Here is a 16,054-nt window from a genome sequence, read left to right as displayed (position 1 = left end):
CCAAAGCCAAGTCAAGTCCAAGGCAGAATCGCATTTCTAATTTCTACCCCTACCCATACGCCTTCCCCTTGCCCCTCGTCCGTTCAAATGGAGCTGTAAGGCTTAGGGCATGAAACGCAACCCCTACGAATTGAGACAATCACAGAATGACATAACATTCAAAAACCAGCCTCTCTACGGTTAAACCAACGATATTGCTTGTACATGTAATTACTCGCGCAACAATTTCAAAAAGGACAACAGTTTTACGTGACTCTCGCAAAACCTTCACGACTTCCATGTATTGTGTTGACGTTTCAAGGAGAAAAGGGTCCTTACATATTGGGACAATGTTAAACTCAGTACAATGGAGTAGTTATTACCACTTTAAAGATTTTCGCTGTAATTGATGGTTTAAATGTGTGTGTTGTTGTGGATGCCGCAGCTTGCCGCACATTTTTTAAGGCATTCGCAATGCATTCGGGGAAATCTGTCGTAGCTCTCCGTTTGGAGTGTGGTGTCGGAAAATCTCTGTTTGGAGGGGTAGAAAGCCCTTCCCCTTATCCCTACCCCTCTGTCTTAACGTGAATGGGGACGGCCCTAGCCCTTCACATGAAGGCACAAAACGGAGGGGAAGGGGAAAGGTGTAGGGCTAAGGGGTGAGATGTGATTCAGCCCAAGTCTCATTTTTTCAAGTCCTTAACAAGTCTCCTTGTATTTATTACCAATAATAATCGTGCATAGAATACATCACCTCTCCACACTGCTGTGCATGTCCGCCTTTGCCAGTCGTGTTCTAAACAAAAATAGTAAGCTTACTGGTACTGTTTAAAAGCAAATAATTTCATTTTTCTTTTTTTCCATGTGATTCATGTCATTTTTCACATACAAATGCAAAGAAATGATACATTTAGACATGGCTCACTATTGCAAGCTAAAACTGTCAAGTCAAGTTAAGTCTCAAGTCAATGGCGTACAAGTCGAGTCAAGTCACAAGTCAATGGCAAGTCAAGTCAAGTCTCAAGTCAAGGGCGTACAAGTCGAGTCAAGTCACAAGCCATTCCTAATATTGCCAAGTCTCAAGTCAAGTCATCTGTGACTCAAGTCTGACTTAAGTCCAATTCAGAAGTTAGAAGTCCACATCTCTGTTTAATAGCATGACCAAAGCACAGTAAGTTTTGCAGCTAAAAATGTCTATTTCTGGAAATTCAAAATGGCAGACCATGGAGAAGATCCCCCTTTTCATGTGTGAAAAATGCAATTTTCTCAGTCATATTGAATACTTAGAACTAGATGGAGGTGGTAAGTATTTGTAAAAAAGGTAACATTTGTGAATGGGCAGCATGGATTCTGGAAATGAACTACTAAAAATATTACACAGTGCACCATTAAACATGTTTTGTTATCTTAGCTTCTCTAGAACTTAACCCCTATCGTGAGCGCACACTCCGCAAGTCATTTTGGATTTTTAAGACCACGGATCAGGCAAGTGTAAATGTAGTGCAATGTAATGTAAGGTACACACACACACGCACACACACATTTTGGATTTTAAATCAGGTAAGTGTAATGTAGTGTAATGTAATGCAAGGTAATTGTGTTCTTACTGGGAACTCCTCTGTGTCCACAGGCTGTCGGAATGGCTCCGAGTCCTCGCACTCGAAGATGTACTCCACCAGACTCTTGCAGCTCGCCTTCCAGGCCTCAGGGTCAAGCACCGGCTCTGCTGCAGGCTACACACAAACACACACTTATATTACAGTTCTTTATTTATGTTCACATGGATGAAAAGCACACATAAGGTACAAACCACTGCTCCTGCATTATCCACCACATGACACTGATGAAGGCTCAAAGGTTTATGTGCACACGCACACACGCACACATAATACAATGCATGCAAACTCAAAATTGTCCATTCCTTTATTTTTCCATAGATTTATTCATTTTATCAAATGATCAGTGATTGAGGTCATGAACTCACCTGACGCAGAGCATGTCCTGAGGACGTTCCTGGCATTTCTGCATCTAGGTCCTGCACAGAGAAAGAGAGGGACAACTTGCAGTGAGTGGATGAATTCATGAATAACATAGATTTATTTAATTCAAACACACCACCAATCACAATTCACATGTTATGATGTATACAGTATTGGCATGATGAAAAGGGTCCCGAAGACTTCGTGAAAATCATCATCACTAGACTTCATTTACACAGTATTACTGTTCAAAATAGCAAGGGGAGATTTACATATAATTTCATTCAATTTGGATTACACGTGGAGGTATAAAGGAGGTTAGTTACCTCGTCTGAGTACTCCAGGTTCTCGATGGCATTGTAAATCTCCATGACATCTGTGCACTCTGGTTTACTGATGGGGGAATGTGACACACACATGCATGTAAGGATTTCTGTACAACATAATTTTGCAGCCTAGGTTTTGCTGGTATCAGATATATGTGACTATCTTTTTTGACAGGCTGCATTGTGCAGTTTAATATGACATATACATCAAATGCAAAGACATAAAACAGCTTATACATTGTTGTAAAACGTCTTCAGAAATCATATATGTAAAACAATATTATATTTCCAGATGACTTGGCTGACCAACATCCAACCTCCTGTCTCCTCCTTTTGCTTGGGACCTTGTGATGCCAGACATCAAGTTTTACTCAATATCTCCCAAAAGCACAATTCAATATTTCACAAAAGCAAAATTCAAAATTTGTATCTTTTTCGCAAACGGGATGTTGAATTTGGGGGGGTGTCATCCAAAGGTTGTTGTGCCTAGGCTGACAGTGGAAGGATCATGGGCCGGAAACGATTTTTACCGGCAGTGGCGAAAATACATGGAAACAAATCAGACCTTCCACACAACCAGACAATGTCGCACCATCACAGATTACAGTTTCGCACCATCACAGAATACAGTTCTCGCGAAGTGTTTTGAGAGGGGTCTTCGGGTCCAGATGAAGCGCAACCAGCCACAGAGGTAAAGTCTGCCGGTTGCGATAGGGAAGACGATGGAAACTCAGGCAGAGATATCTTCTCATCACGTTGCCACAACCCGGGAAGGCACAAACTCTCATCTTGTCTGTTGTTCAGAGTCCAGAAGGCGATTTGCTGTCTCGAGTGTTCTAAATACTGAGGTCCACTACACTAACCTTTTATGCGCTATCGACACCTTTGAGCCAACCCCGAAACTGGATCCCCCCAAAACAATACATGAGCCCGCCCCCGAAACTGTAATCTGTGATGGTGCGACATTGTCTCAATAATTCTTCATCTGTAACAAATATTCTTGTTCGAAAAAGGTAACCATGGCCACCAAACTCTTCAATTGAACCACCAGACCCCAACGAAGGAGCCATCTCAAAATATCAAACAGTAATATTACGAAAGCGCCTCTTGTCTCTTGCTTCTGAATAATAACTGGAAGAGCGAATGTGCGCTCCTTCCAGGAGTCACGTGACAACCTGACGTCACAAAACTGCGCTTCGCTAGTGAGAAATCAATCTGCGAGAAAACAACAACACAGGACATGGAAATGTGTGAATTAGGTTCCTTTGGCTCGTCTTTGGTGGACAAAAATGAAATGGATTACTATGAAGTATCACTTCGGCGAACCATTTTGCGGACGTAGGTGTACGGCGGAAGCTGAGAGAGGTAGGTGCGCCAGTTTTTCAAAACTCCGATTGTATCGTTCCTGTGCCAGCGAATGGTACTGTGAACCACCAGATTTACTTGTAATGACCCACACACCACGGCCAAATCGTTCAAATGGGTTTTAATTAGGGCTGTCAATATTAACGCGTTAATCGCGATTAGATTAATAACATTCTTGATCGCGAATATTTTTTTTAATCGCGATCAGACTTCGCCAGAATCTCCCCACTTCTACCGTCCATATGCAGCTCCTCTGTTAGTAGTCGGCTTAGCACTGTCTGGGCAGTAAAATGGTTGATTATGGCACAGTCTAGCTCAGTGACTTCTACAGTTTGTCACTTACATTTCACAAAACTAATGGGCAAACTGTCAACATAATGGGTATGACATCATAAGTATTATGTCCATAGTATTGTGTCCAACGTAATTAGGCGTTATAGTCTGACACCTGAAGCCGATCAGGAACACAATCCCTGCCCCCTCGCGTGGAGAGCGCAGCGCCCTTCCACCCTCTCCCCCATTTGAGAGAAATATATCGCCACCTCTTTCGTCTTTATTTGCTGTTTTACTGATTTGTATAACTCTTACAAAGACAGTCAAAACACTGTGACCAGTCTGATTGCCAACAACGAGTCTAAAATATTAATGTAGTTTTAGGGTTGCCTATGCGTCTTCTCTTCACCGTGCGTTCTCTCCATACGGAGATATGGCCACGTTCGCCGCTGCCATCCACCCAGTAGAAGTCAGAAAGAGGGACAGAATGAGTGTGTGTTTGCTGCTTGGTGAACAGTGTTTGTCTGATCCCAGGATTATTGCGTTTGCGTCCGGATAGGTGGCTATCCGCATCACCGGGGGCCGAATGGAGGGAGCGCAAGCTAACAAAGAGTGCTCGTCCGATCATGTATCATCCTCGTGAGATAAAAACTGTCCTTCAGAGTCAGAATAGGCAAATAACATGCTCAGAACTTCGTCACGATTCAACTTCTCACTAGCCATGATGAAATAGCTCGCTGATAGTTCGCTGATAACAACACAAACTCAACTCGCACGCCTCGACACAAAGACGCAAAGTGGCTACTTCCGCATTTTGTGGTCGCTTCACAGGTCGCGTCAAAAATACTGAATCAAACAAAGATATCGCAAACCACGCCCACTCAATGCAAAAGCGTGTGCTCAAGTTGGGTCTCCTAAGGGGGCGTTATCCCCTACTTCTTCTTCTCTTTTTGAGGTGTTTGCGCAAGACATGCGCTACTGCCATTTAAAAATTGGGGAAACTGTGTGGGGCAGTTCTGAAAAATGTAAAACATTGTTACAGCTTTGCAATTATTTGACAGTTATGTGTCAGTTATTGGCAGCTACTTGACTAAACTCTTAGCCTTATAGGTGAAGAATTACTTTTATGTATGATTTTTTTAAATTAACATTAATGTTTAAGATGATATTGAGTTCTAAGAACTAAGAAGTATTGGAAAAAAATAAATGAATGGCCTGAAAGGCAAAACAAATCAGTCTTTGTCTCGATCCTTGTTTTATGCCAAAGAAGACATAGTGATCAGAAATACTGTGCATTAATGGTTTCAACTATCTTGAATTGCAAACTAACCATTTAAAAAATGTAAAATAAATAACGATTAATCGCGATTAACTTCCATATTTTTATGAGATTAATCGCGATCAAAAAAATTAATCGTTTGACAGCCCTAGTTTTTATACACTCTAGGAGCTTTAAAACAGGTCAAATACCTGCCCGACGGGCCAGGGTTTAACCGAAAACAGCGCAATTGAACAACTTTGCGCAGCACGCATGAAAATTTCTCGCGGTTTTCCCTTGCATCCTTTCCCCTTGGTCCACCCAAGATGGGATATGCATCCAAACTGGCCGAAATTCTCCTTTAAAGGGCAATTCCGGCCAGTTTGGATTCATATCCCATCTTGGGTGGACCCAGGGAAAAGGATGACAGGGGAAACCGCGAGAAATTTTCATGCGTGCTGCGCAAAGTTGTTCAATTGCGCTGTTTTCGGTTAAACCCTGGCCCGTCGGGCAGGTATTTGACCTGTTTTAAAGCTCCTAGCGTGCATTAAAACCTTTTGAACGATTTGGCCGTGGTGTGTGGGTCCATACAAGTCGATCTAGTGGTTCACAGTTCCATTAGGTAGCACAGGTACGATACAACAGGAGTTTTCAAAATTGGCGCACCTACCTCTCTCAGCTTCCGCCTTCCAACTACGTCCGCAAAATGGTTTGCCAAAGTGATACTTCATAGTAATCCATTTTATTTTTGTCCACCAAAGACGAGCCACAAGAAACATATTCACACGTTCCCATGTCCTGTGTTGTTATTGTCGCGCAGATTCACTTCTCTGTCACTGAACGCAGTTTAGTGACGTCACGGTGTCACAAAACTGCGTTCAGTGACAGTGCACACACACACACACACACACACATACTGCTCACTGCGTTCAGTGCCAGTGACAGTGCCTTTTCCCTGGGTCCACCCAAGATGGGATATGAATCCAAACTGGCCGGAATTGCCCTTTAAAGGAGAATTCCGGCCAGTTTGGATGCATATCCCATCTTGGGTGGACCAAGGGAAAAGGATGACAGGGGAAACCGCGAGAAATTTTCATGCGTGCTGCGCAAAGTTGTTCAATTGCGCTGTTTTCGGTTAAACCCTGGCCCGTCGGGCAGGTATTTGACCTGTTTTAAAGCTCCTAGCGTGCATTAAAACCTTTTGAACGATTTGGCCGTGATGTGTGGGTCCATACAAGTCGATCTAGTGGTTCACAGTTCCATTAGGTAGCACAGGTACGATACAACAGGAGTTTTCAAAATTGGCGCACCTACCTCTCTCAGCTTCCGCCTTCCAACTACGTCCGCAAAATGGTTTGCCAAAGTGATACTTCATAGTAATCCATTTTATTTTTGTCCACCAAAGACGAGCCACAAGAAACATATTCACACGTTCCCATGTCCTGTGTTGTTATTGTCGCGCAGATTCACTTCTCTGTCACTGAACGCAGTTTAGTGACGTCACGGTGTCACATGACTCCTGGAAGGAATAAATCTGTATCTGTAACAAATTCTGGTTCGAAAAAGATAACCATGGCCACCAAACTCTTCAATTTAACCACCCCAACGGAGGATCCATCTCAAAATATCAAACAGTATATTACGACAGCGCCTCTCTCTCTATAATAACTGGATGAGCGAATTGCGTTCCTTCCAGGAGTCATGTGACACCGTGACATCACTAAACTGCGTTCAGTGACAGAGAAGTGAATCTGCGCGACAATAACCACACAGGACATGGGAACGTGTGAATATGTTTCTTGTGGCTCGTCTTTGGTGGAGAAAAATAAAATGGATTACTATGAAGTATCACTTTGGCAAACCATTTTGCGGACGTAGTTGGAAGGCGGAAGCTGAGAGAGGTAGGTGCGCCAATTTTGAAAACTCCTGTTGTATCGTACCTGTGCTACCTAATGGAACTGTGAACCACTAGATCGACTTGTATGGACCCACACACCACGGCCAAATCGTTCAAAAGGTTTTAATGCACGCTAGGAGCTTTAAAACAGGTCAAATACCTGCCCGACGGGCCAGGGTTTAACCGAAAACAGCGCAATTGAACAACTTTGCGCAGCACGCATGAAAATTTCTCGCGGTTTCCCCTTTCATCCTTTTCCCTGGGTCCACCCAAGATGGGATATGAATCCAAACTGGCCGGAATTGCCATTGCCCTTTAAGCGCTTTCTCCATGGAGGTGGGGCGTCAGCGAAGCACGAGGACACAAGCAAAAGGAGAGACCGGAAGGTTAGAGATTGAGTTAGACCCATGGTGAAGTGATGAAGCAGCTGCAGTTCACCTGATGAACTTGAGGATAGTCTCTGTGATGAGCTTGGCTGACTGGGCGATCTTGCTGCGCGGCTCGTTGAAGGTGCGGGCGTTGAGGAAGATGTGCCGGGCGTCCCAGGCCAACGCAGACAACCGCCTGGCAACACAGACAGACAGACATGTATACATGCAGACAGTCAGACAGACAGGTATACACACAGACAGACAGGTATACACACAGACAGACATTATATTCTACAAGAGGAAGGAACTGGGGCACACTGCAGCTTCAACTTCACAACATCTCCAGAGAAGAGACTTGTAAATCAGCAAAGAGTAAGATTGTTCAATCTCTGCCCACCCAATGAAAAGGATTGTGCTCAAGTTTAGTCTCCTTTAGTATTCCCTCCTTCTTTTTTGTGATGTCTGGTGGCGGCTTACATAAGATGTGCGCTACCGCTATCTACAGCGCTTTATTCTAAACCGTAAGACTCCAAAGGTCTCCTAACCAAAGGACTCCTAAAGGGGCATTCACTTGACGTCACATGGATCCCAGAAAAGTACGAGCCTGAAGTATCTTACTCCACTAGACGATTCTTTGGCATCAGTGTTTATCAGACGTTGCTCAGTTCACTTCCTGTTTCAAAAGGAAGTGATGTTGTGAGTGGCAGCATTGCGCTGAGCTGGTCTAGTAGAAGCGGACACTGACCTATAGAAGCGATGTTGGAGCCTCATGCGGATGGTGTGGAGGTCAGTGGGGTAGGCGATGATGGTACTGTATGTGGGGTACTGAGCGATGTCCACCGGACCAGAGAAGGGGCTGGCGATTTCTAGTTAAATGGGATGAGAGACAAACTGGTGTTAGGATGGCACACACTCACCAACAGTCAATCACTACGCTTACATGACGTTTTTAATTCCGAATTAATTAGTTCCATCGAATTGACTTTGATCTTTCATTCAATTTTGAATTGTGAAGTGCTTACATGACTTTTTCAAAGCAGAATTAAGCTTTATTCAGAATTAAAGTGAGTTAATTCTGAATTCGATGTCTTGTGCAAATGTAGCAATTATAGTCAAACTAACACATTCTTCTGGCCAAAAGATTTTTTTTGTTTTTTTTAAACATCACTTCTTGTTTGACTTTCAGCACTTGACTTTGTGCTCTACAAAAGTGAACTCATTATTCTAGCCAAACTAGAATAATCGGCGATGTTATTATACTTCTGGACGAATTGACACACTATATACACAAGCAAAAAAAGAGAGAAGGGATTGCTTCACTGGGTCAAATTTTTTTTTAAACGGTGCTCAACAAAACATGGCATGCATCAAGAACTTAATAAAGGCTTTTTAACTTAAGTTTAGTTTCCACCCCAACGCTATGTATTTTTCCCCAATCTGGCGATTAGAATGGCACGTGACGCGATGCGTACCGATGGTGATGAGCTGGTCGATGGCGGCCATGATGCGGTCACACTCCTCGTCGCGTGATCGCTCGCCCCACTCGCCCGGCCGCGACTTATACAGCACCTCAGTCATCTCCTCTCTCGTCACCGGCACGCCCGCACCCACCGACTCCGGCTGCTGGACTGCTCAGACACAAGCACAGACAGACACACACAAGCATGAACACACAAAGCTGATGACCAAAGCTGATACACTGCTTAATATAATCTTTTGATCATCTTTAGTCACCTTCAGGAAAATTGTTGTTTGATTGTAGTTGGACAGGTGCATTGAACATTACCCCAGAAAAGTTGTCAAACATGTGCAAAAACAATAACTAAGCAATACAACTACAACACATATAGTAAACACAAATACAACACAAGCATAAAATACTGAAAAGAAAGGATGGCCAAGTACCGGTGCCGTTGTTTGGAATGGTCTCCATGTCCCACGGACTCAGCTTCTCCGTCTCCCCGTTATCCCACCTGAAACACAAAGCATCAAGGGACATGGTTAGCTTGGTAGCAACATGGTTACCTAGGATAGCAATTTGCCAACAAGGATGACTTAAGTTCCGAGCCCCATATGAACACGGGCGGTTCGCAGGATAAGCACTTTAGTCCCGAACGTAACTGGTGCGGGCACCGGCACCTGCTCCGTTCTGGTCGGCCTGAAAACCCTATTTGAAGCACTGTGTGATTGGTCTTACTTGACTTTGAAACACTGGAAGTGACTGTCGGGGTACTCCTGCTGATAAGGCTCCTGACACACGATGCTCCCGAACCACCAACAGTCGTCGATAACTGACCGGAAACGATCATCTGGCGGAAATGGACAAAGATGGAGGGAAAGGGAGACATTGTGAAAAGGGAACATCAATACTGGAAATTAAACACACACACACACACACAAGCGCGCACGCACACGCGCACACACACACAAAGACAAATGATGTGCTGTGTATCAGATGAGCACATGTGTGTTTGCTAGTGTCTACTCACTTGGCCGCCATATTCTGTTGCGGGCCTCGTCATAGCACTGCCTCAACACCAGGAAGTCGATCACATCTGCCATGTCATGGTACCTACGGTGGAACAGGAAAGAGTCAGTCACGACACATGAATGCAAGCATGCAAGCACGCAAGCACGCACGTTTGTGGATACTGAAAAAGAGCAGTACATATCATTTGTGTGGCATAATTCTTCCAAGTGAAAACCAGGTCATTTTAATGTGTTCATATAAAAAAAGATAAGGAGGAAAGTTTCAATAGTTTGAGATTTATTAAGTTAACTCTGAATGCAAAGCCAATTCTCCCTTGGCTAAGGCCCGCCCTAAAGAGCTTTTTGACCAATCACAGCGCAGCAAAAGGATGACCTCGGACAAAGCTCGGACAGTTTTGACTCCATTGAACCAGAGATAGTCTAACAGGAGATTAAACACTTCAGAGAGCGCCCATAGGAATGAACGGGGGAAATTGGCTACGATAATGTGGCGCGTGCTTGCATATATCCGACCTGTCCGGCAACAAGAGCCAATTGCTAGCTGAGCTGCACTGTCATTTATCAAATCATCTCGCCGCCTCAACGCATGCGCATTTACGATATCTCAACCCTAATCAGTATGCCCTCGGAATATGCTTCCGCTGGTCGGTTGCTGATGACATGTGCGGTTCACATCCGGTAACTACACTTCTGATTTTTCAACAGAGTCCGTGGACACTTGATCCGTGGCGCAAAATGTGTCTCGTGATATTCCGCGCATGAGCAGTTCAACACATCAGCAAGAAAATTATGATTTACAGCGTTGCTTTCATATATACGGCCAATGTGAGATAGCCATTGTGAACTAGTTTTCATTGTGATTCCAACCATATGGGTTGTGGGTCGCTCCTTTGTTCCATTTATGTGTAATCATTCATTTTAGGAAGCCCAAACATATCCCCCCCTTCTGGTTTCTGGTCTTACTAATCTGAATTAGAAGCCCTGACGCGTAGCCAATATGGCCGCCGAGTGTTCTATCTCCCCTTAGCAACAGTATCTCTGATTGAACTCAATGCTGAAATCGCATGTTTTCAAGTAGCCTAGGGTTTAGTGAGATATTACTGTCGTATTATTATTAAAATATGATTGGAAATTGTGTCTGGGGTTTTTGTGACAAAGGTGCAAGTTTCCCCGCGATGTTATTGTAACAGGAGGTAATCGCTTTCCTCTTAACCTAAAACCGGACTTATAATATTATTATATTATTATTATATTATATTATATATATATATATATATATATATATATATAATAATAATAATATTACTAGCAGTTGAATAGTCTGGCTTGAAGGGTCTCGGCATTCTCACTCGACTAGAAAGTGCACGGATCAACAGACATACTTTGTATGCTCCAATCATGCCACCATCTCACTCGTGTAACTTTTCAATAAGGTTGTAAGCAAAACACAAACCTATTTCAGGGTAGGATTTTGGTTTTCTGACCTAAATTAATGAAGAAACAGCGCTAGCAAAGTTAACCGTCAGTCACATCAGGATTGTTTTGACTAGCAGCTGATGGACATTATTTTCTTGAGCTACTGAAGACATAAACGGCAAATGTTAATGTTACACATTGATGTGGTAGCTTTGAAGATGACAACATCCATCACGTTGGGTGATTACGTCCAACAACTACAGTTTGAGCCAGGGACATATGCTATGCGAGTTAGCACCATGGTGCCACTGGTATGCCTATCGATACCAGGGTGAAAATTTGAGATCCCACAACAGCTAAACAACTGTGACATGCATGACAGTTCAGGAAATAAACATTATGAATGGAGGAGTGTTTTTTTATTTCTTAGGAGTGAACAACTGCTGCGATAGGCAGTCACTGCATTAATCACGTTGATATCACAGCATAGAAAGTTTATCTGTCCGACCTAGCAACTGTAACCCAAGAGGGCGGGACTTAGCCAAAGGCGAATTCCATCTTTTCCCCCATTTCTGCTGCATACTCCTCCAGCTGAACGATCACCAGCATTTTATCCTCTATTATAGTTAGTAAAGCTTATACATGTATATTTAACAGTGTGTGCAGGGCTGGATTAAGATGGCCTGGGGCCCCTATGTTACTGGAAGCTGTTACTGTCATAATTATGAACTAGGAACTAAGGAAAACTTGTCTACCAACTGTACTCAATACGACACATGCATTTCTCAATATTACATCCTGTTACAATTCCACAATTTTTCACTTTTGGTAATTCAGGGTCCCCCTGGTAGGTGGGGGGCCCCTAGGCTGCAGCCACATCTAGCCTGTGCATTAATCCGGCCCTGAGTGTGTGCGTGTGTGTGCACACCAGACTTGAACGAAATTCTGAATTGAATGAATTGAAATTCACAGTAATGCCATAATATGAACACTAGGTGGTGGTGTTCTATGTACTCTCAATGGGTGATGTAGATTAAATTAAAAGAAATTCAAGGTAAAGACACCACCTAGTGTTCGTATTATGGCATTACTTTGAATTTCAATTCATTCAATTCGGAATTTCGTACAAGCCTGGTGCACACGCGTCTCTTACTTGATGGAGAAGGACTTGTCGGAGGGCCTGCCAGTGGCGTGGTCGATGAGGGTGAGTTTCAGGCAGCACAGCGTGGGGGGGCACACCTCGTACCGGATGGCTGTGATCTTCACAAACTCTTGGTCCTGCACACACACACATAACACACACTTTAGTCGAGTTGTATGAAGTAGAAGTAGATGTATGACTTTCATTATGTCTTGAGGTTGTATTAACTATTCAAGTTCTTTTGTTTCAGACATGTAAAAGTTTGTTCTCTTTTACCTGACATGTTTCGACTGAAAATTCTAATTGTATAACTTAGTTGTATTGCAAGTTTGATTCCTTTAGAAAACATGTATACAACATATAACACTAAAAATGTATCGGGGGCCGGATAAGATGTCCTTAAGAGGCCGTAAACGACCCTGGAGACAGATATAAAGTAACGAGGCGTGGTACCCTGAGCTCCATCTTCCTCCAGGGCTGCTTCTCCATGCTGATGGGGTAGATGCTGCTCCTGTTCACCGCCTCCACGTACGCCTCGTGGCCCTGACGGAAATATATTACCTGGAGAGAGAGAGAGAGAGAGAGAGAGAGAGAGAGAGAGAGAGAGAGAGAGAGAGAGAGAGAGAGAGAGAGAGAGAGAGAGAGAGAGTCAGAGAGAGAGTCAGAGAGAGAGAGAGAGAAAGAAAGAAAGAAAGAAAGAAAGAAAGAGAGAAAGAGAGAAAGATACAGAGAGAGATAGAGAGAGAGAGAGAGAGAGAGAGAGAGATTTTGTAAATACCAACTTACAACAGGAGTCATGAATGTTTCTATTGCAGAGCAGAAAAGGCATTTTCAGGGGCAGTGTCAGAAAAGGATGAATTCAGGGTTGGAGTGAAGTTACAGGGAGATACAGATAGATATACAATAGATTCAATCCTTCCTCCCATTAGTAGAAGGGCAAAACAGCCACGCATCAATATTTTACAGAACTATATGGGAGTCACACCAATGAATTGTCTTCAGAAGGATTACCTGAAAAACAAATTATGCCCCATGTTCACCATAGCTACAAACACTGGAAAATGGCTGAAATGGCAACTCATTTTAGAGAGTAGTAGAGTAATTTTATTGATCCCCAGGGGAAATTAAGGTGTCAAGTAGCTTACATAAATACACTTAATGCCCAAATGGACATTCCAAGACACATGTAACACAGGTAATAGTCAGGGAGGGAGAAAATAAAAAACAAGAACAAACACTCACGTCATCTCCTAACTGTGGGACGAAAGGAGACTTCTTGGGAACGATGTCAGTGATCCAGGTGGAGGGATGGAAGTCGCTGGACACCTCCCTGAGCATCAGCGGAGGAGGCTTGGGGCGCTGACATCGGCAAAGGGGGCAAGGACACACACGCGCACACACACACACACGTTAAAATACAGACGCGCACACAATTTAGAAGTCAAAATCAAAAAGTCACACACAAAAAAACGATTAAACAGATTAAAACCATACAGACAAATGAAACACACATGCACACACGCACACACCTTTGGTGTCTTGTTCTTGGCCTTCTTCTGCTTGTGTGACTGGGACGTTAGGGCGTCTTCATCTCGTGTGGTCTGTTCCTCATCATCTTCAGCATCCTCCTCCTCCTCCTCATCGTTGTCACTATTATCGTCCTCGTCATCGTCTTCCTCTTCCTCGTCCAGGCTGCTCAGCTGACGCCGCGCCCGTCTCCGTGCCGACGCCGGGCTGCTGGGCTGCATGCTGATGCCCGCGTCCGCCGTCCAATCAGAACACTCGCCTGAGGAGTTGCTGTCATGGCGACACACGGGGACAAGTCTTGACAACATCTTCCCATTACGTCTCTACATTAGTGGAGTCCTTTACCCTTTACTTACTCTGATCCCAAAAAAACAGATCAGATTTCTGCTCATTACTATAAAAAATGAACATTTTATTTTTCCAGATTTCTATTCACTGAGGGCAGCAAGCATGATCTAGCCATTCCCATATCCCAAGAGCGGGATTTTTCTATTCTAGTAGCCATTTATGTTCCTTTTTTTTACAGAACCGCTGCGTAATATATTACCTCCAAAAGAGTATTACTACTACTCTCTGCAACTACCAATAAGAATTATTTCTAAAATATGTTTAACTACTGTGAAGAAATGATCCCATTGGTACCTTGAGCTGTCACTCCTCCACTCTTCTTCCTCATTGGACGAATCGCTGCCCTCACTGCCCTCCATCTCCTGGTCCTGGAAAAGGTAAAGAAAAAAAAAAATATATATATATATATATATATATATATATATATATATATATATATATATATATATATATATATATATATATATATATATATATATATATATATATATATATATATATATAATAAAACACAAATCAACACTCCTTAGCATTGGCACAAGTTAACTTACTGCAAATGTTGCTTTAATTGGTAATTTCACAGACTTTTGGGGGGAAATCCAAGTGTGTTTGAATGTTCTTCATCCTAATATGGATACAAATGTGAGTGGTAACTCGTAATGTCTGTGCGTGTGCGTGTGTGCGTGTGTGTGCGCGCGCGTGTGTGTGAGCGTGCGTATGAGTGTGTGTGTGTGTGTGTATCTGTATGCGTTAATGTGGGTGCGAGTGTGTGTGCATGTTCATATGGTGCAGGTATATTAATGAGGTGGAAATGTATTCATGTGTGGACGTGTGATAATGTGTGTGCGGTAATGTGTGTGTGTACCTTGGATCTGGAACTCCCTCCTCTCTGTGTGTGCGTGTGCGTGTGCGTGTGTGTGTGTGTGTGTGTGTACCTCAGAGCTGGCGGTCTCCTCTCCCTCCTCACAGGAGAGCTCCAGGTACTCCTCCACTCCTGCTCCACTCTCCCTTCGCCGCCGCTTTCGGGACGAGGGGCGCTTCACAGGCACATCCACCACCTCCTCGTCATCAGAGTCGTCCTGAGGAGGGGAAAATGCATGGCATTTACTAGTTTTCAGTTTTTAGTATTTTATGTTTTAGTATTTAGGCATACTTGGCCATATTTGGCAAATCCTGAACCCCACATGTTTTGATCCCTTTTGCTGGGGTAGATTTATTGTTACTGGTGAAAGTGAAAGTGTAAAAACATTGCCTCAATGACTGGTTAGGGTTAGGGATTGTTTTGGTTTGGGCACAGTTTAGCAATCTTGAGCTATTGTTAGGGTATGAATGGAAGGGAAGGCCCCCACAACGATAGGAAGGGCCCACTAAGATATGAAGGTTGGTGTGTGTGTGTGTGTGTGTGTGTGTGCCATTACCCTGAAGGTGGTGTAGCTGATCCTCCTCTTCTTGGCGTTGTAGAGGCCGATCTCCTCCTCTCCCTTGGCAACCCTGAACTGCTCCTGGTCACTGTGAACAGGCACAACACGTGGATTACAGACTTAGAATGCTAACATATAATGCACTATAAAGACTTATAATGCTAATATATAATGCACTATAAAGACTTATAATGCTAATATACTTATAAATTATAATGCTAATTAGGGCTGTGACGCATCAGACCAAGCAATCGTGATCGCGG

General features: G+C 43.5%; 1 protein-coding gene across 2 annotated transcripts in view; it reads right to left on the bottom strand.

Annotated features, from left to right (window-relative positions):
• The window catches only part of brwd1 (bromodomain and WD repeat domain containing 1), a 57,351-nt gene that overhangs the window by 10,004 nt on the left and 31,293 nt on the right, over positions 1-16,054 (bottom strand). Inside the window, exons 20-36 of one of the 2 annotated variants that reach the window (XM_063205190.1) lie at positions 15,789-15,879; positions 15,306-15,449; positions 14,665-14,738; positions 14,025-14,292; positions 13,738-13,854; positions 12,949-13,056; positions 12,508-12,632; positions 9,938-10,020; positions 9,646-9,757; positions 9,354-9,421; positions 8,921-9,076; positions 8,194-8,314; positions 7,516-7,641; positions 2,285-2,351; positions 1,964-2,014; positions 1,587-1,712; positions 734-775 (exon numbers count right to left, since the gene is read on the bottom strand). In XM_063205190.1, the coding sequence (XP_063061260.1) occupies positions 734-775; positions 1,587-1,712; positions 1,964-2,014; positions 2,285-2,351; positions 7,516-7,641; positions 8,194-8,314; positions 8,921-9,076; positions 9,354-9,421; positions 9,646-9,757; positions 9,938-10,020; positions 12,508-12,632; positions 12,949-13,056; positions 13,738-13,854; positions 14,025-14,292; positions 14,665-14,738; positions 15,306-15,449; positions 15,789-15,879 (1,879 nt within the window). The remainder of the gene's footprint in view (positions 1-733; positions 776-1,586; positions 1,713-1,963; positions 2,015-2,284; positions 2,352-7,515; positions 7,642-8,193; positions 8,315-8,920; positions 9,077-9,353; positions 9,422-9,645; positions 9,758-9,937; positions 10,021-12,507; positions 12,633-12,948; positions 13,057-13,737; positions 13,855-14,024; positions 14,293-14,664; positions 14,739-15,305; positions 15,450-15,788; positions 15,880-16,054) is intronic. The other variant, XM_063205191.1, reaches the window with a different exon arrangement.

Source organism: Engraulis encrasicolus, chromosome 8 (assembly GCF_034702125.1).
Source record: "Engraulis encrasicolus isolate BLACKSEA-1 chromosome 8, IST_EnEncr_1.0, whole genome shotgun sequence".
Lineage (NCBI taxonomy): Eukaryota > Metazoa > Chordata > Actinopteri > Clupeiformes > Engraulidae > Engraulis > Engraulis encrasicolus.
The sequence above is the reverse complement of the archived record's forward strand: the minus strand, read 5'-3'. Positions and strand labels throughout refer to the sequence as shown.